This window comes from Culicoides brevitarsis, chromosome 3 (assembly GCF_036172545.1).
Source record: "Culicoides brevitarsis isolate CSIRO-B50_1 chromosome 3, AGI_CSIRO_Cbre_v1, whole genome shotgun sequence".
Classification (NCBI taxonomy): Eukaryota; Metazoa; Arthropoda; class Insecta; order Diptera; family Ceratopogonidae; genus Culicoides; species Culicoides brevitarsis.
Genome location: NC_087087.1, coordinates 727,191 through 745,897, shown reverse-complemented (window position 1 = coordinate 745,897; position 18,707 = coordinate 727,191). Strand labels below are relative to the sequence as shown.

Below are 18,707 nucleotides of genomic sequence, written 5' to 3'. Positions count from 1 at the left end.
AATTTTTATTATTAATTTATTTTTTAATTTTATGAAAAATAATTTAGAATTTGTTAATAATTGCTAAAAAATTTCAAAAATTAATAAAATGATTTTTTCCATAAGAATTATCGACATTATGGTATTTTTTTTAAATTTTTTATTTTTTTTTTATGAAGAACATATCAAAGCAATTTTTGCCTTTTGTTTGAATAAATTTAAAAATTTTGCTTATATTTGCTTTCAAAGCATGAACAGTTGATTTAAATTAAGCAAAAGTTTTAGTTTAAGGCCTGATAGAAATCTTTTTCTAACTATTGCAAAAAATTAAGGAATTTCAAACTACAGGAAATGACACAATTTTGTTTGTGATTTATCTAAAAAAATTGTAACTAAATTTTTCTAATTTTTTTTTCTTTAAATCTATTTGGGAATAAAACTTAAGCATATTCCTTTTTTATCCGTCACCGAAGGTTTCTTGCCTATTTCACTTAATTGGTAGTTTTCTTTGTTCTATCTAAAACCATGTTGAAATGCATAAATGTAAAAAGGTAATGTTATTGAATTATATTGAAGTTTTGAAGATTTCACACAAAATCATCAAGGCAACATCAGTCAATATTTATAAATTTAGTCATTTCGGATCAATTTGCTGTTGCTGCTTTATTGAGATCTATCGAGCCAAAGGCGTTTTCCAATGCCGTGATATTGGGACTCTTTTTGCCGTCTTTTTTGCTTGATTCTGTGATTTCAGAGATTTTTGCCAAAGCCCATTCGCTCATGCGTTGCGCTTCTTTCCGCTTTGTTATTGTCGCTTTTGAGTTCATTATGTGTCCGCAACACTAAAAGAAAAAGAAAAAAATTGGGGTTAATTAAAATCAATTGAAAGTGTTTGTTAAAACGTACCAAATACAATCCATATAATGCTCGTAGATTATTAGAATTGAGTTTCACGGCTTGCGAATAATAGGAACGAGCAATTTCATAATTCTCAATTCCGCCCATCGTGTATCGAATCTCGGCGAGACGCTGATTAATTAGATGGTTATGCGGATTGTGTAACAAAAGTTCTTCCATGCAAAATGCTGCTTTTTGATATTCGCCTTCGCACAAGTACAAGTTGCAAAGTTCATGCCATGCTTCTTGATCTGACATAAATCTGTCGAGAAAAATAAAAAAAATTATTTTTTGAAATTTTTTAAATTAAAAATCTTACTTTTTCAAATAGTCACACAATTCCTTGATAGCTTCGGCATTTTTGCCTCTTGCTTTCAAAATTGCTACTTTTCGTTTGCGAGGCGCTGCATTTGTCTCGTCTTTCTTGATAATATTTTCCAATACATCTAACGCATCGTCGTATCGTTCGAGGGCTTCGAGCAACATGGCTTTGTATTTTTGCACCCGAAGACTTCCCTGAAACTCAGCTTGTAATGTACACACGCAATCTTCAGCTACTTCAATGCGCCCGCAATCGAGAGCCGCAATGAAAACTTGCTCCAATACCAAATGTCGCTCATTTCCGAGCTTTTGTACCTTTTCCGCGAGGATTGCTTCCCATAATTGGATGACATCGTCACTTTTTCTTTCGTTTTCATCACGCCATTTACGAAAAAGGTCTCGAACATCTACGAAAAACGAAGAGAATCAACATGAATTTATGTTTTTTCTGTAAAGTAAGGGTAAGATTTTTACCTGACCAACTCAGATCGTCGTAATTATAAGACATTTTATTAATATTTTAATTTTTTATTCGACGATTTTGATTAAAAATTTTGTGTTTTTTATCTCTTTTGAATTTTGCATTGGGAAATTGATATGAAATCGCGAATTTGCTAATTCAAAAATAATCCCAATGAAAAAATTTATTGAATATGTCAAAATTATCAATTTCATTCGTCTCATTACATTAATTTGGCGGGCAAATTTATCAACAACGCGCTTTTTGTTTCTTGAGCTCTTGAATAAAATAAAAAAATAAAATATCTAATTAACAATGGAAATTGAAGATCAACATTTACGTGATTTGCAACGAGAATATCTTGACTTCTTGGATGATGAGGTAAGATTTTCATGAAAATTAAAAATTAAAACAGAATTTAACAATTTTTTCTATCTTTACAGGAAGATCAAGGAATCTATGCTGCTCAAGTTAAAAAGATGATTAACGAGGGTTCGCGTCGTTTAATGGTTAATATCAACGATTTACGACGCAAGAATCCTCCTCGAGCATTTGGATTGCTAAAAAATGCTTTTGAGGAGCAATTAGCATTTTCGCGTGCCTTGAAGGAATACGCTTCGACTGTTCAACCGAGTTACACAAAAACATCCGAAGAATTTTATGTCGGGTTTGAAGGAAGTTTTGGCAAAAATCACGTCACGCCTCGAAGTTTAACATCGCATTATTTGGGAAATTTGGTTTGTGTCGAAGGAATTGTAACGAAAGTGTCGTTAATTCGTCCCAAAGTTGTGCGAAGTGTTCATTATTGTCCCGCAACGAAGAAAGTAATTGAACGCAAATACACGGATTTAACGTCTTTCGAAGCTGTACCATCAGGCGCCGCATATCCAACAAAAGATGAGGATGGAAATCTATTGGAAACGGAATTCGGGTTGTCTACTTATAAAGATCATCAAACGTTGAGTATTCAAGAAATGCCCGAAAAAGCTCCTGCTGGTCAATTGCCTCGATCTGTGGATGTAATTTGCGACGATGATTTGGTAGATAAATGCAAACCCGGCGATCGTGTTCAAATTGTCGGAAATTATCGTTGTTTGCCCGGAAAACAAGGCGGATACACAACAGGCGTCTTTAGAACAGTATTAATTGCGAACAACGTCGCAACTTTGGGAAAAGAAACTTCATTGTCGGTGTCTCGGGAGGAAATCAACATGTGTAAGAAACTTGCGAAAAACAACGATATCTTTGAATTGCTCTCGAAAAGTCTTGCTCCATCAATTCACGGACATGAATTCGTCAAAAAAGCAATTCTTTTGTTACTTTTGGGCGGAATTGAGAAAAATCTTCCAAACGGGACTCGATTGAGAGGCGATATCAACATCTTACTTATCGGAGATCCGAGTGTCGCAAAATCGCAACTTTTACGTTATGTATTGCATACAGCTCCGAGAGCAATTCCAACTACAGGAAGAGGCAGTTCAGGCGTTGGTTTAACAGCTGCTGTTACTTCGGATCAAGAAACGGGCGAACGTCGTTTAGAAGCAGGCGCTATGGTTTTAGCTGATCGCGGAGTCGTTTGCATCGACGAATTCGATAAAATGTCGGATATTGATCGAACCGCCATTCACGAAGTTATGGAACAGGGACGTGTAACAATTTCTAAAGCAGGCATTCATGCATCGCTTAATGCTCGTTGCTCCGTTTTAGCAGCTGCAAATCCCGTTTACGGTAGATACGATCAATACAAAACTCCCATGGAGAATATTGGGCTTCAGGATTCACTTTTGTCGCGTTTCGACTTGTTATTTGTCATGTTAGATTCGGTCGATAGCGATTTGGATGAAGTAATTGCGGATCATGTTGTTCGAATGCATCGTTATCGCAATCCGAAGGAACAAGATGGAGATGTTCTTACGATGGGCGATTCTGCTGTCGATATGTTGAGTACTTTCAAAGGCGGCGATGATGAAAAAGAAACTACTGTTTATGAAAGATATGATCCTTTATTGCATGGCGCTTCTCGTAAGAAGACAGATCAAATTTTGTCTGTGGATTTCATGCGAAAATACATCAATATTGCGAAATGTTTGAAACCCAAACTCAGTGCTCAAGCCTGCGAACTCATTTCGAGCGAATATTCACGTTTGCGTTCGCAAGAAATGGTCGATTCAGATACAGCACGAACGCAACCCGTAACAGCTCGTACACTCGAAACGTTAATTCGTCTCGCAACCGCTCATGCCAAAGCAAGAATGGTCAAAACTGTTACAGCACATGATGCTGAAGCAGCAATCGAATTGGTACAATATGCATATTTCAAAAAAGTTCTTGAAAAAGAGAAGAAAAAACGTCGTCGTGATGATGATGAACAAGAAGGATCAGAAAATGAAGCAGAAACACAAGATTCTCCTCTTTCGCCGAATGAATCTCGTGCTACAAGACACGCAAAGAGAACTCGCATTCAAACGCAACCCGATTCAGATGACGAGGAAATGGCAGGCGTTCAACAACCAGATTCGAATGATTTGACTACAAGAGATTCGATTCGTTCAAGACCTTCGGCAACAACAACAGCTGAAGCAGAAACGCCAAATACAGCAGATGAAACAGCAACTTTGACGGAAGATCGCTTCAAAATATTCAAAACGGGATTGCAGCGTCTTTTCCGTGAAAGTCGTCAACAATCGTTGCCCGTGAAAGATGTCGCTGACTTTGTTAATCGCGAAAGCGGAGACGAGACTCTTACTCCCGCTGAAATTAATCTTGCTTTGAATCGTATGACAGACGACAATCAAATTATGGTAGCTGATGATTTTGTTATTTTGATCTAATTTTTTTTTTTCATTTTTTTAAATGTTAAGTTTCTGTTTCCCTTTTTATGTCAATTACTCTTTTATATTTAATTAGAAATAAAGTTCTGTTTTTTATACCAACCATATCATATTTTACAATTTTTCATATGAAAAATATTCATATTTTTTTATGAAAAACATTGTTCAGGGTAAGTTTCATGAGAAAGCGTTTTACGAAGAGAAAAATTTTTTTTTTGCCAAATTTTCAAAAAAATTTTTTTTTTTTTATGAAAAACATTGTTCAGGGTAAGTTTCATGAGAAGGCGTTTTACGAAGAGAAAATTTTTTTTTTTCCAAATTTTCAAAAAAAATTTTTTTTTTTATGAAAAACATTGTTCAGGGTAAGTTTCATGAGAAGGCGTTTTACGAAGAGAAAAATTTTTTTTTCCAAATTTTCAAAAAAAATTTTTTTTTTTTTTTTGATGAAAAACATTGTTTAGGGTAAGTTTCATGAGAAGGCGTTTCACGAAGAGAAAAATTTTTTTTTTCCAAATTTTCAAAAAAATAAATAAAAATAAATAAATAAAAAAATAAATTAAAGATAAAGAGAAAAATTAAAATTATTTTTTTTTCAATATTTTTTTTAATATTTTTTTTTAATATTTTTTATTTTTTTTTTATATATTTTTTAAAATTTATTTTTTATACCATGTCAAACTTAACAATTCTTCGTTAAAAAATTTTTTTTTCATTTCAAAAATCATATAAATAAAAATAAATAGTTAAAACTTCATAGGATGTCATGAAAAAAAAAATAAAAAAAAACTTTCCATTCTCCGTTTTGTCTCTCTCATCGCTTATCAGTGAAGAATTCTTTATTGAGACAAAATTTGAGAGTCTCAGCATCTCTGTGGATGTAACAACGAAACAAAATTTCATTCATCAGTCTGCTTCCATCTATACAATCGTTAAGTGCAGCTTCATATATTTCAATTAACGTCAATTACAATTCAAATTCATTCAAGAACGAAAAAAAAAACAAAAAAAGATGAGTTCTTGTTTAAAAATCGGATTTTTAGGAGGCGGAAAGATGGCACAAGCAATGGCAAAAGGATTTATTTCAGCAGGACTTACAAAAAGTGAACATATTGTCGCGAGTGATCCTGTCGATATGGCAAAAGATGCTTTCAAAGTAAGAAATTTCATGAAAAAATATTTTTTTTATAATTTTTTTTTCAAGTCTTTAGGTTGCACAGTATTCGATGATAACGAAAAAGTCGTAAAAAACTCAGAAATCGTATTTTTGTCTGTTAAACCTGTTATTATGCCTTCCGTTCTCGCACAAATCCGTAACTTGAGTGCCGACAAACTTTTCATATCGATCGCCATGGGAATCACGCTTCAACAACTCGAAAAAGGACTTTCTGACAAATCTCGTGTAATTCGTGTCATGCCAAATACTCCAATGCTCGTCAAAAAAGGAGCAAGCGTTTATGTGAAAGGCTCAAAAGCTACAAGTAACGATGCGAAAACAACTCGACAACTTTTGGAATCTGTCGGTATTTGCGAAGAAGTACCCGAAAGTTATTTAGATCCCGTAACAGCTCTCAGCGGATCAGGTCCTGCTTATATTTTTGTCGCTATCGAAGCATTAGCGGATGGCGCAGTGAAAATGGGACTTCCGCGAGAACTCGCATACAAGTTGGCAAGTCAAACGGTACTTGGAGCGGGAGAACTCGTATATCAAAATATCAATATTCGACATCCGGGACAATTGAAAGATGATGTTTCGAGTCCTGCGGGTTCAACAACTGCTGGATTGGGCTTCCTTGAAAAGAGCAGTAAGAAATTTTAAAAAATTTTTAATGAAATTTTAATAATTTTTTGTGAAAATTAGATTTTAGATATGCATTACAAGGAGCTGTCGAAGCCGCATGTGAACAATGTCGTAAAGTTTCGTCGAAAAAAGACTGATTTCGCTTTGTACATCAACTACCTAAAAGGCATGATTTTATTAAATATAGTTTTTTTTTCTTTAAATACAAGTTAAATTGCTTCGCGATAGTAACATTAATTGCATACGTTCGCTCATTCTTGCCTGAAGAAAGATTTTTTGTGCCTTAATTCTAATCACAGCAATTTAGATAAAAAAGTTTCCTTAAAATTTAAAATTATTTACAATAGTGCCCAAACTAAAATAGAATGTTTATGAACTTCCAATCAATAGCCATGGAATTACGACAGTAGCGCAAACAGCTGCCATACACGTTGCTGCTATTACCAAAATATTTGCAATTTTGTTGTCTTCATGCGTTTCAGGGAAAAATTGGTCTTCGCGAGGATCCTTGACATACTCCAAAATTTCAACGTCGCAACGAAACTTGACTTTTGACGAGTCCCGTCGCCAAAAAAGATGCCCGCTACTTCCGCGTCGATCGAGAAGCCAAACAGGCTCGTGAGGAACTGAAAGTAAAAGAAAAAAGGAGACGCCTTGTTAGTTTTTTTTTAAAAAGTCAGTTAGGCTGCTCTAAATTTTTTTCTATGTTTTGTCCCAAAAATTTAAAATTGAAAATTTTTTTAAAAAAATTTCATAAAAATAACTGTCAAAAATTTTTAAAAAATAATTTTTTTTTTAAATATTTTTTCAACACAAAAAATTTAAATTATTTTAAAAAATTTTAAAAATTTTTTTAAAAAAATATGGAAAAAAAATTGTTGAAATTTGCAACTTTTTTTTATTTTACTTCATTCAATTTTCGACTTTTAAAATTGGGCATGAGACAAAAAGTTCAAAAAAAAAATTGGAACAGCCTTACATGTTCATCTTGCTCGTTTCGCGTAATTGACACAATAATAATAATATAAATTTCCTTATCAAACACGAATTTAACGCCGAGGCATTAGTAATCATTGTTATCAACAAGTAGCAAAGTACACGTTTTCCTATTGCAAAGATCTGTCAAATCGGTAATTTGCCTATTAATTCGCTGATGAACTGTTCGATGACCGATTATTCAATATTTATGTTGATTGAACAAATTTGAACAATTTTTCGTTTCTTTGTTCTCTTAATTGCTGTTTAATGGAATTATTTTTAAAAAGTGATAAAAGAAGACAAACTAAAAATCACAGAGCGTGTTTCCCTTATCACTTTCGGTAATCGTTTAACCTTGTTTCAATTGTACTGATAAATAAATGGCGATTCTAATCAACTTTACTTATGACGCAAATTCTGCTATTGATGTTTTGAACTTTTTTTTTCTGTTTCGCAGATAAGAAAAATTAGAGCAGTTCACCAATTAACATAAATTGACACACCCTTTAGAGGCAAAAAATGTAAATAAATGACACGAAACTCGTTAAAAATCGTTACATGATAACTAATGTGCTAAATTAAGTGTGAATTTACACTCGCAAATTAACCAACAAAACGCAAATAAACGTTTCTTCAAAGATCGCGGTAGATTGAATATCATTTGTTCAAAACAATATTCCAGAAAGGTTCACGGAAAGTGAAATCAAGTTTCTATTGAGGGTACGTGGGAGGATACAGTTGTCCTTCGGCATCAACAAATCGCCCTCAATAGAGGTGTTTGACAAGCGAAGAACAAGAAAATTAAAACCATCTGTCTGTGTATTCGTTGAGGAAGTTTGCTTAGTTTTGAAATACTTGCAGCGCATGTTAGAGAAATAAAATAATAATAACAATGAGAACTTACCTGTTACAGTCATGTTGTCCATAAATAAATGATGATAAACTTAAATAAAAGCTGTCTCGTCGATGCACGTTGCTGTAAATTTTTTTTGGTTTGCTCTATTATTGTTTCATTTATTGACGACTCGATTGAAATGTATGGTCAACGATTAAATGCCCCTTCTGGCACAATAAATCTATAAATATACGAGAGAAAGATGATAAGGAAATTACTCATTAGTACTAAGTGAATGCTTTGTTCTTATTTTTTTTAAATAAAGTAAATAAGGCCGTTTCAAATAAAATTCAAAAATAAAGTACGATGCCCCATTTTAAAAGTCGAAAAGGCAAAATAAAAAAAAAGTTAAAAATTTTATCAAAAATTATCGTTTTTTGTTGTATTTTTATAATTTTTCAAGAAATTTTCAAAATTTTTTTTTTAATTTTCAATTTTTTTTATTTTCAATTTTTTTAATATTTCATTTTTTTTTAAATTTTATTTTTTTTTTTTTAATTTTACTAACTTTACTAATTTTTGTTTTAAAAATCATATTTTAACATAAATTTTCTTCTTAAAAAAAATTTTTTATAAAATTACTGAGTTTATTTTTCTAAATTTTTTGACAATTATTTTTTATGAATTTTTTTTTCTTTAATTTTTTATACGAAATATCTTGAAATATATTTTAAAAAAGCAAATCTTTGAATAGATAGTTTAAAAAAATGAAAAATATTATTTTTCGCTTAAAAATTGTTAAATTTTTGTCATTTTGTATGAAATTTCAAAATTTTTTTTATATTTTGCCCCCATTTAATTTTTCAAAAATTTTGAACTTTATTTTTGATTTTCATTTGGAGCGGCCTAAAATTATTTCGTTTCAAGACATTCAGGCACGCAATTCTCTCTAATGATTTTAAATATTATATTTTATGCAAAAAAGCAATTCAATGTCATACAACGTGGATTAACATTTAAATCTTACTCGTTAAACCTGTTTTGCATTCTTGTAAATAAAACAATCATTCCAAAGAAATTTACCAAACGAAAAAAATGTGTAAGTAAATATTTTGATAACTTAATGTTATGACCCGACAAAATCGACTCGTCGCGTCGAATCACTTCATTCATGATTCTATGGGGTGATATGCGGTATGTCATATGATACAAAACATACATATGGTCAACTGATTCGTTTTTAATTGACGTCAAGTCGGGTATTTACTATAAAATACATACTAAGTTGTTCTCTTTTAATGAGCTTTTTTTGTACGGAATTTCATTGAATTAACGAAATTCGACGTAATTTTTTTTTTGTAGTTGATAACCTAATTAAATGTGAAAAACAAATCAATTCACATGAAGGAGGCTCCGTAATTCTTCAAATATCTCGAAAATCGATAAATTTTTGGCCAACGAAGCAAAATCAAAATCAATTAATCGGATGTTATAATTTGGGAAATGTGTCTGGCGGAGCTATAAATGTTTGTTTTGTGTGCATAAATAATATGCGTTGATCACATGCTTATGTCATACAACCAAAACACACATGTAAACATTATTTATACATATATTTGACCGCAATGAATACATAATGAGATATCTATTTTTGTTATTTAATAGAAACACTTTGAAGACCGGCTCGATTTTTTTTTTCTTTACTTTTATGCAACGAACCGAAATCAATGCAATTTTGCTCTTGTTACATCAATAACTTACCTCAGAAGTTAAATAAATGTGAACTTTAAAGTTTTCAGTAAGAAATAATAATTCTAAAAATTTATTATGAATTCATGACATGCACGCCTTGACACTGAATTTGCTTAACAAAGGTTTCAGTTTTTTTTTTGTTACGCGCAACGGATGGGAAATATTTGTTTTTTGCACCCTTTGCAATATTTTTAGCAATTTTTCATTTTTTTTAAAAAATGTTTTTGAGATGAAGCACATTCGATAAATTTTCGATCGAGAGAAAAATTTTTTACTGACAACTCATATCATTCACCAATCAATAAATATTTTAAAGAGTTGTTAACATACTTCATAAATTTTATATTTATCTGCGTTTCGTTGTTGTTTTCTATGTAACAATTTTCATTTCTCACTTTTACGCCTTTCAATGTTGTTTTTGAGGAAATTCTTGTTTGTAATTTTCTGTTATTTTTCTTGAAATGTCTGTTTATTATTTATTTTTTTTTATCATACACGATTATTTACGAATAAAATGAGACATCAAATAGCTGCAATAAACTAACTTCTACATTAGTCAAGTGTTTATAATGGACTGATTTGTGTTGCGATGATTCCTAACGTAATTGCTGACGATTTGATGGTGTGTATGATTCATACAAAGGCAGTTCTTATACTGTCTAAGTATGTTATATGCGATTGTAATAGGTTGGGTATGTATATTTTTAAGTCGTATTTTTTGACGAGGAATTTGAAAATTTGCTCTTTTACACGTTTTAAGGAAAAATTTTTTTTTAAGTTTTAATTTTTCGATTTTTATTGAAAAATTTAATTGTTCAATTTTAATTGTAATTAAAAAAATTAAAAAAAATTGAAAAATTAAATTAAAAAAATTTTAAATAAAATTTCAATATTGAAAAATTTTTTTTTTTGAATTTCATAAAAAAAAATATTTTTTTAAATTTCATAAAAAAAAAATATTTTTTTGAATTTTACTGAAAAACAAAATTTTTTTTCCGAATTTTAATGAAAAATTTTATTTTAAAATTTATTTTTATTGAAAAGTTTAATTTTGGAATTTGACTGAAAAGTTTAATTTTTTCGAATTTCATTAAAAAATTTTAATTTCTCGAAATTTTTTTCAAAATTTAAATTTTTTGAATTTCATCAAAATAAAAATTTTTTTTTCGAATTTTATTAAAAATGTTTTAAATAAAAAGTTAGAAAGCGATTTTATTATAAGTTGTGATAACTTTCTCAAAAATTTGTTTGTATAAGTCCTCAAACACACTGAATGAATATCATATGCGCTTTATTCAAATATGTGTCTGTTACAGTAAACTTCGTTTAAACTGAACACTTCCTTCAAATTCAAGTTCTTTTGGAAAATTTTCAATCCAATTATTTTATTTTAATACTTACGCAACTTTTTGCCAAAATAAATTCATCATTCGTTATACTTACCTACAAAAAAGATAAACATGCGAATAAATCGTGCCTTCTAACACATGCAAAAGCAATAAATTTCCCTCTCCAAACGAAATTTCACAGAATTAATTTTCCAAAAAATAAGATTACGATGAAATGTGCACGTCAAAGTGAATTTTCTTTATACTTTTCATTCACTCCAACGCTCCAACAAAGAAATATTTTATTAGTAGCCGTCACTCGTGCATTTGAACTTTTTGTTAATAAAAACACATCAACAACGATAAATAATTCAATCGTTCATTGTCGTCGTCGTGTTTTTCGTGAATTGGGTTCAAACGTTGAGTTCATGATTTGGTTAACAAATTTTTTAAAAAATATTTTTTTTGTGGAAAATCCTTACATTCGCGTGCCATTTATTGACGTAGTTAATAGTTTATAGTGAAGATTAAATTGTTTTCTTATCAGATAACATTTACTACGAAGTCATAAAATTAAGAAGGTTGACTAACCCGGATAAGATGTTGACTTAAAAGTAATAAATTCCTCATCCTCCGACTCTTCTGTTGTTTCATTGAAACATTTTTCCTTCTCATTGCACTTTAAACTCTCACTTTCTTCAACCAAATGACACTTTTCATTCCTTAAAGCTTCAATTCTCTCCCTTTTTGTTACTTTTCTATCATCCAAATACTCCAACATGGGCAGAAATCGAATCACAGCGCTTCTTGTATCATCATCTTTCGAATTACCCGGATTCTCCATTATGCTCAAAAATTGAATTTTGGGGCAATTTTCCCGAATTTTCGTTATCCAACACGAGAGATTCATAATATTGCAATTATTCAACCACAAAAGTCGTAAATTCGGTAAGCGAGGGAACGTTTGAAGGTCCATTTCTTTGTTGTAATCCAAAATGAGGGAATTTAATCTCGTAAAACGACTCAAAATTGATAAATCTCTGCACGAACAAAAATTTCATTGTAATTAGTCGTAATTGAAAAAAAAGAAATGTCTCACCGTATTTTGTTATGACTCAAATCCAGTATTTGTGTTCCTCGTGTGACACGTGAATTCGGTAAATGGTGTAATTTTTTGTAAGCGAACGAAACGCGTGTCGTGTCTGATGCCAGATTTAAGCAACTGTTCGACCTTGTAAAGAATTTCGTTGGAAAAAAAATTAATTTTTATTCTTTTTTACAAAATTTATATTGATTTTGCTTTACAAGATCTGTTGTGACCTTATAACTCGAGAAAGATGCATCTCCGAGCATATGTTTCATGGAGAAAAATTATCTACTCGAGTCAATGTAAATTTTTTTAGAAGTTGAAAACTTCATTAAATATATTTTTTTAATTTTATTTTTTATAAATATATATTTTTTATTTTTTAAATATTTTTTTTTTTAATTTTTTTTTTATATTTTTAAGTATTTTTTTTATTTTATTTATTTTTTTTGTTAATTTTTTAATATTTTAATTTTTTTTTAAAAAATTTTTTTATATTTTTTTTTATTTTTTTTTTTTTTATTTTTATTTTTACTTACCATGATTTTTGTAACGATTTTATCACTTTCTTCGAACTGTTAGATATTAATTTGTATGAATTGTAGGTCAAATGCGTTTGTTGATTGTTTCCTATGAAAAACCTTTAAATATTTTATTGATTAAAAAATTATTATTTTTTTTTGCAGAAAAAAAATGTTCAAACCCTTCATTGTATGTGATGGATATCATGTCTTATCAACTAAATTGTGACACAAAAAAGCAAAAAAATAAATAAAAAAGCGACAAAAATGAAGAAATCAGTCTATTTGCGTTGGTTGGATATGTGAAAATAAACAAATGGTTTAGCATTTTACGTTAAAACGTAGTTTTTGCGGTAATAAGATATTGTTGTTTATAAAAAAAAATAATATAATTTCTATTTAAGTATTCAATATGTATATTCACAGTACAATGATCGTCAACCTGTTACGTTTTTCGCTATCTATTCAGGAATATTACTTTAAGCGGCTTATCTTATCTGGAAACTTACACAATCATGATGTTGACGAGCCTTGTTGTTTTTTTTTGTAGAATATTTCAAATGAAAGCTTTGACCTCGAAAATTGTTCTTTAATTATTCATCAACAAGCGTGAATTGATGTTGACACCTAATGAGCTCTGACCTATGAATATTTTATGACCTGTGTATGTGTCATTCTTGTTCTAATTACATATTTAGAGAAAAAATGACGGATTTTGAGCCTTTTTGGGATTTTTGAATGAAAAGATCGTATCAAAAATTTGAAGATATGCAGAGAAATTGTCACTTTTCATTCATAGTTTGTCAGAAATTTGTGTAAAAATTTAAAAATAGTAAATAATGCGGCACCCGATTCATGAATGCATCAAGTATTTACTACACTTTGATGTGTAAACACGCAAATAGCGAGCAAACATTCGTAAATAGTGCAATAAAATGTTCGTCATAGCCGATCATTTTCTATCTATAGAACGGACTTCGTGCTATAGGAATGTAGATCACTTGCACTTATCTTTGTTTTGAAACACATTTTAAATAAATCACAACACAATTAAAGTTCAACCAACTCGTGAAACGTTTCCTTATTGCAAAGAGCTGCGGATGCTGCGAGTTCAATGAAACACGAGAGACATTTCAAAGGTACACCAAAAATAGATTCAAAATTTATTTTGCACATTATTGTTACATTTTTTTATTTTTTTCTTTTTTGTATGAAAAAATGGATGACGTTTGATTATAAATATTTTATAACGTTCTAAGTGTTCATCAAAACCTTCTTGGCGGTTAATTTAGTTTGTTTTTTTTTTAACTTTAATATAATAATATTAATTTAGATGTATGGGGTAGACAAAAAGTTGTCAGAAATCAATCGGTCATATTTTTTAATTTTTTTACATTTAAAAACAAGCATTTTTTGCTTTGAAAGTTTTGGTCTCAGGGATTTTTTGAAAATAATTATTTTTTTTACTAAAATTTTTACTTAAATTCAATAAATTTAGAAAAAAATAAAATAAATTTTTTTGAACCAGATTTTATTTTTTTCTAAATTTATTCATTGAATTTAAGTATAAATTTTAATTAAAATAATTAAAAAAATAATTATTTTCAAAAAATCCCTGAGACTAAAAGTTTCAAAGCAAAAAATGCTTGTTTTTAAATGTAAAAAAATTTAAAAAAAATATTTCCGATTGGTTTCTAAAAAATTTTTGTCTACCCCATACATCTAACATTATAATAATTGTATGTATAATAATATTGATAAAAAAATCTTAAAAATATTATTGTTAATTTTTTGTTTGTTAATTTCTTTAGGTTTTTTAAGTATTCCGAAACATTACATTATAGTTGATACAAACACAAACACTGAATAAAACTTCATCGACAAACGCAGATGGAAATTTTAACGGTAGTGAGAGTATTTGAAATTTTTGCAAGCTCGAACATGTTTCAGTTACATGTTTAAATAAGGCGAAATTTTCCCTTACAATTGTTTTGTTATCAGGTAACACTTTTTTCACGATGAATGGCGGTCTAAACACCCGAAAATTACTCACGCCCAGCAAATTCTCAATCGGAAAACCGTACAGCACCATGAGTGCATCCTGATTTCGCTCAAATCGTTGTCGCAACTTTTCCGCCCGGAAAATCTTCTCATCCGAATACGTGTCGGCATTGTAGCCCGCACTAATGTACGACACAAAGCCACTTGGCGCGAATCCGATGACAAACCGTTGTTTCTGCTCGCCCGTCGTTTGTACTTGTAAATTTGTAAAGATTGTGCGAACGTTCGAGTAAGCGGGCTTGAAGAATTTCGGTATTGTCATTTCGGTTTCTTCGCGCGTCGGCCAATAAATGACACTTTTGAGCATCTTCCGAATCTTGCGCAGCATCGTGACAAAACACGTCGCAGCAACTTTCTCCTCACACTTGAATACTTTGGCAACATCCTTAAATGATACGCAGACTTTTAGTTGAAGAAATGTAATTAAAATGCAGTCGACAGGCTCGAGTCCAAATGTTTGATATTCCTCCAGATCTCCGATCATGTTGAGTGCTTCCAATAATACCTGTAGAACATCCAGATTATCGATTCCCGTGTAACGAGCGAGCAAAATGTTGATTGCCTGCTCAGAGTCTCTGTCTCGTTTGTGTTTTGGTACTTCGTAGACACACCGAAACGTCATTATAAACCCGTACGTTTCCATGAATGAACAATATTGTGATGTCTTCTTCTCAGCATTTCGGCAAACTATCATCTGCTCGTACGTTTCCATGAAGTTTTCGATGGAAATTGTCGTGTTGGTGGTTGATTCGTCGTCGTTATTACTCTTACTTAAACTTAATTGATTTTTGGCAGAAGTCAATTCGTCATCTAACAAGCTATTGTTACTATCATCCTCTAAATCTAATAAATTATGCCCACTTTCATCGTCGCTCGGCGTCTCTATGTGATGCTTCGTTTTCGTTGGCACAATAATTGCAATCTCCTCTTGATGGATTTTTGGTTCTCCTATCTCAATACTGTTTCCGTCATCCAGAATTTCTTCCTTTATTTTAACATTATCCTCCGTAATGTTTGTCGTTGTTGGCTCGATACGACGCGCAACAACATCACAATAATCAAAACAAACTTTTGGCTCCTCTTCTTCATTTTTGACTTTTTTCTCGTCTTCCTCGATTTTTTCCTGTTTCACTTCCAATTTTTCCGCGGATGGCACACTTTCGGGATCTTCTTCTTTTCTCTCTTCCTTTATCACTTTCGCAGCTTTGGTTTCGTCATCTGTTGCAGTCTCTTCTTTTGTCGCGGGACTCTTTGCTGTTGTTTTGAGTCGTTTTGATGCCCCGACACTGTCTTTGGCAGACATTTTCGCCGACAATCTCTTCGATCGCTTCATCGCCACTTTTTTGCGAACATTTAATCGCGCATTGAACTAACAACGTCGTCGTCGTCGTACATTCAACAAAAGTTCCGAATGTACGCAAATGTCCTCTATTTATTTATAAATCAGGTTAAATGTTTGCTGTATTGTCTTTAATATTTAAATTTCTTTTCTTTATTTGTTGATAGTCCGTAAAGTTGTTTCGTTTTTTGTTAAAAATTTGTGTTGTTGAATTCCAAAGGTACACTGCAAAAGCTGAAACGAATGAAAAATATGTCAATTGAATTTTCATAAGTTTTATAAAGTATAGATAAGTTTAACTGTAATTTTATTATGAATTCAATTTGCTCGAAGTAAACAAACCAAGTCACATATCAACGTACCTCTATATGTGCTAATTTTATTGGCCTCCGTATTTTTTCAGTTTTTTCGCTACTTTTATGTATTTATTTCTATATATTTATATGTTAACATATACGAGAGAGTTCTGTTGTTGTTGAATGTGTGTCTACATGTGTGTGCTCCGTATGGGGACTTTAATAGAGATGAAGTGAAAAATATTTCAGTTTTTGTGTAAAAAACATTTGGATGGAAAATTCTTTGCGAAAATCACTAACAATCCGATTATCTCTGTATTTAACGTGTATATCAATAATTCTTACGCTACATTTTACACAAATTTTCTTAATCTACGACAGTTTTGTGTTTATTTTTGTGTATAAACTAAAGTGCTTGAAAATAAATGCAACATTTTTTTTTGTAATATAATTCTTGTGTACTATTAACTAATCGACGCCGCGCCGTTGACTGAATTGCGAATCGTTCTATGTGCAGTGTGTATGCAAAAATCGCGAAAAAGGCGAATGAAAATGATAATTTGCATTTTCACACATCGCCGCTTTTCCGTTTTGTCGTCTCTTTCGCCGGATATTCACTTTGAATGCTTCATATACACTTTTGCCGTTATTTATTTTTCAAATTTTCTTCAAATTAAAAATCCGTTAAGCTTAAAATGGAATTTTTTTCATGATATTTTGAATGTTTGACGAGAAAAATTTCAAGTTGACAGTACAAGATGAAAATTTTTTATCGCAATCTCGTTGCTCTTTGCCATAACGAATAGCATCGTCGATCGCTGTATCAGCAATAAAGTTCAAAATCCAATCTGTACGGGAAATCCCCTCGATAACAACATCAAATTTAGTTCCTCGTTGCGTTAAAACCTTTTTTCGACTTATTTTAACTTGTTGACAAATACTTCGTTGAACACATGCTACTGTATCGATGTTATATTTCGCAAGTGTTTTATCCATTTTTTCAAAAACTCCCCAAAAATTCATTAAAATTTCTTCATTTTCATTTTCAGACTGGAAATCATCACTTCTGAACAAATTCGGGGCTTTTCCTGCTTCATACGCCTTTTGGTTGATGCCACGAATAACAGTTCCGAGTGTTGAAAAAGTTAAACACAAAAGCCCAATCAACGTCAATGAAGGTAAATTAAATTTTGGTTTCGGAATTTCGCCTTGCATGATGTTCGAAGCAAATTCTCGGAGGCCATCGATTGTACGTTTCGTTGGAATTGTGATAAAAGGAACGCCAAACTCCATGCGGATTGTTACATCTTGTTCTTCCGTGCTGAAACTGAAGAGACGAGGCTCTCTCTTGGATTTTAACCAATTTTGATCGTTACTGACAAACTGCAGGCCACGAAATTGACGCGATGAGGCATTTTCAGGACAAATATTTGATGAATTTGAGAAAAAATCATCTTTTGTATGTACGAATGGTGCAAAGTTTGTTAAAAGAACAAAAAGGTAAAAATATTTTTTGGTAATTTTTTGCATCTTTATCTCTTGAAAGACGATCCGATACTAAAATTTTATATTTTTTAGTAAAATAATGAAGAGGAAATGTTAATAGAATTAAAGAAGCGTCAAAATTGCAACTTTTGTGTTTTGCTGCAATTGTTCAGAAACAAACAAATTGACATTGTCACGCTTTTAAATACAATCCATGCAACTTTTCATGTACAATCGTGTACGATAGAAATTGAAAGTGTTAAAAAATTACTCGAAAACTCGAGATTTGAACATAATTTCAACTACAAACCATCAATTTGACAAAACAACTATATTTAAACGTATTTTCCGCTGCATGATTCTTCACTTTTGTCTCTATATGAATGGAAGGCGCTGTTGGTAAATCATAAGTTGATAAGTGATAAATTTGTGAATCAAGATAATGAAGGTTAGTGTGTCGAAAATAATAGATATAATGTCTAATGTGACATAATTTACGTCAAACATTTGTAACTGAGACGCAATTTTATCAAATTCACTTCCTGCTATCTCGTACGTAAGCAAAAATCCTTTTTTAACCTTGATTTGAGACAATCTTCCGTTAATTTCTTGTTCTTTGTAAGAATTTGTGCAAAGAAAAATAGTAAAAAATTGTCAAGTTTTCAAGAAAAGACCTTCATACAAGAAGCTGCGAAATCATCATCTTTACAGCTGTGCCAACAATAAATATATATATGGA

General features: G+C 31.0%; 6 protein-coding genes across 10 annotated transcripts; 2 read left to right on the top strand and 4 right to left on the bottom strand.

Moving 5' to 3' along the window:
• Positions 1-481: 481 nt before the first annotated feature.
• Positions 482-16,492, bottom strand: LOC134834786 (ER membrane protein complex subunit 2-like). Of its 2 annotated transcripts, XM_063849565.1 has the most exons (5): positions 16,487-16,492; positions 1,672-1,708; positions 1,196-1,604; positions 886-1,138; positions 482-821 (listed from the first exon to the last, which is right to left on the bottom strand). In XM_063849565.1, the coding sequence occupies exons 2-5, from the start codon at positions 1,703-1,705 to the stop codon at positions 624-626; spliced, it is 894 nt and encodes a 297-aa protein (XP_063705635.1). In that variant the 5' UTR covers positions 1,706-1,708; positions 16,487-16,492; the 3' UTR covers positions 482-623. The 2 variants fall into 2 exon arrangements, with proteins under 2 accessions (XP_063705635.1, XP_063705634.1); XM_063849564.1 differs by lacking the exon at positions 16,487-16,492 and having other exon boundaries at positions 1,672-1,775.
• Positions 1,899-4,591, top strand: LOC134833237 (DNA replication licensing factor Mcm3). The gene is made up of 2 exons (XM_063847494.1): positions 1,899-2,038; positions 2,101-4,591. Exons 1-2 carry the CDS (start codon positions 1,973-1,975, stop codon positions 4,486-4,488), a joined length of 2,454 nt encoding a protein of 817 aa, XP_063703564.1. The 5' UTR covers positions 1,899-1,972; the 3' UTR covers positions 4,489-4,591.
• On the top strand, positions 5,412-6,494 carry LOC134834326 (pyrroline-5-carboxylate reductase 3). 2 transcript variants are annotated; one of them, XM_063848950.1, is made up of 3 exons: positions 5,412-5,641; positions 5,690-6,290; positions 6,347-6,494. In XM_063848950.1, exons 1-3 carry the CDS (start codon positions 5,498-5,500, stop codon positions 6,421-6,423), a joined length of 822 nt encoding a protein of 273 aa, XP_063705020.1. In that variant the 5' UTR covers positions 5,412-5,497; the 3' UTR covers positions 6,424-6,494. The 2 variants fall into 2 exon arrangements, with proteins under 2 accessions (XP_063705020.1, XP_063705019.1); XM_063848949.1 differs by having other exon boundaries at positions 5,412-6,290.
• Positions 6,647-10,474, bottom strand: LOC134834327 (uncharacterized). Of its 2 annotated transcripts, none has more exons than XM_063848951.1 (3): positions 10,182-10,474; positions 8,169-8,340; positions 6,647-6,912 (listed from the first exon to the last, which is right to left on the bottom strand). In XM_063848951.1, exons 2-3 carry the CDS (start codon positions 8,188-8,190, stop codon positions 6,656-6,658), a joined length of 279 nt encoding a protein of 92 aa, XP_063705021.1. In that variant the 5' UTR covers positions 8,191-8,340; positions 10,182-10,474; the 3' UTR covers positions 6,647-6,655. The 2 variants fall into 2 exon arrangements, with proteins under 2 accessions (XP_063705021.1, XP_063705022.1); XM_063848952.1 differs by lacking the exon at positions 10,182-10,474 and adding an exon at positions 9,861-10,141.
• On the bottom strand, positions 11,674-13,079 carry LOC134835086 (uncharacterized). Its single transcript, XM_063849941.1, has 4 exons — positions 12,970-13,079; positions 12,806-12,907; positions 12,279-12,410; positions 11,674-12,219 (listed from the first exon to the last, which is right to left on the bottom strand). The coding sequence occupies exons 1-4, from the start codon at positions 12,993-12,995 to the stop codon at positions 11,766-11,768; spliced, it is 714 nt and encodes a 237-aa protein (XP_063706011.1). The 5' UTR covers positions 12,996-13,079; the 3' UTR covers positions 11,674-11,765.
• LOC134834785 (uncharacterized) lies at positions 13,958-16,955 on the bottom strand. 2 transcript variants are annotated; one of them, XM_063849563.1, is made up of 3 exons: positions 16,550-16,955; positions 14,772-16,421; positions 13,958-14,095 (listed from the first exon to the last, which is right to left on the bottom strand). In XM_063849563.1, exons 2-3 carry the CDS (start codon positions 16,179-16,181, stop codon positions 14,042-14,044), a joined length of 1,464 nt encoding a protein of 487 aa, XP_063705633.1. In that variant the 5' UTR covers positions 16,182-16,421; positions 16,550-16,955; the 3' UTR covers positions 13,958-14,041. The 2 variants fall into 2 exon arrangements, with proteins under 2 accessions (XP_063705633.1, XP_063705632.1); XM_063849562.1 differs by lacking the exon at positions 13,958-14,095 and having other exon boundaries at positions 14,582-16,421.
• Positions 16,956-18,707: the final 1,752 nt, after the last annotated feature.

Coding starts and splice junctions, on each gene's coding strand:
- LOC134834786 (XM_063849565.1), bottom strand. CDS start 1,705: ATGTCTTATAATTACGACGATCTGAGTTGGTCAG. Junction 1,605..1,671: donor CGACGATCTGAGTTGGTCAG/GTAAAAATCTTA, acceptor CGTTTTTCGTAG/ATGTTCGAGACCTTTTTCGT. Junction 822..885: donor CATTATATGGATTGTATTTG/GTACGTTTTAAC, acceptor TTTTTCTTTTAG/TGTTGCGGACACATAATGAA.
- LOC134833237 (XM_063847494.1), top strand. CDS start 1,973: ATGGAAATTGAAGATCAACATTTACGTGATTTGCAACGAGAATATCTT. Junction 2,039..2,100: donor TTGACTTCTTGGATGATGAG/GTAAGATTTTCA, acceptor CTATCTTTACAG/GAAGATCAAGGAATCTATGC.
- LOC134834326 (XM_063848949.1), top strand. CDS start 5,498: ATGAGTTCTTGTTTAAAAATCGGATTTTTAGGAGGCGGAAAGATGGCA. Junction 6,291..6,346: donor GGGCTTCCTTGAAAAGAGCA/GTAAGAAATTTT, acceptor TGTGAAAATTAG/ATTTTAGATATGCATTACAA.
- LOC134834327 (XM_063848951.1), bottom strand. CDS start 8,190: ATGGACAACATGACTGTAACAG. Junction 6,913..8,168: donor GGACAACATGACTGTAACAG/GTAAGTTCTCAT, acceptor TTTTACTTTCAG/TTCCTCACGAGCCTGTTTGG.
- LOC134835086 (XM_063849941.1), bottom strand. CDS start 12,995: ATGATATCCATCACATACAATGAAGG. Junction 12,908..12,969: donor TCCATCACATACAATGAAGG/GTTTGAACATTT, acceptor AAATATTTAAAG/GTTTTTCATAGGAAACAATC. Junction 12,220..12,278: donor TTGAGTCATAACAAAATACG/GTGAGACATTTC, acceptor TTGTTCGTGCAG/AGATTTATCAATTTTGAGTC.
- LOC134834785 (XM_063849562.1), bottom strand. CDS start 16,181: ATGAAGCGATCGAAGAGATTGTCGGCGAAAATGTCTGCCAAAGACAGT.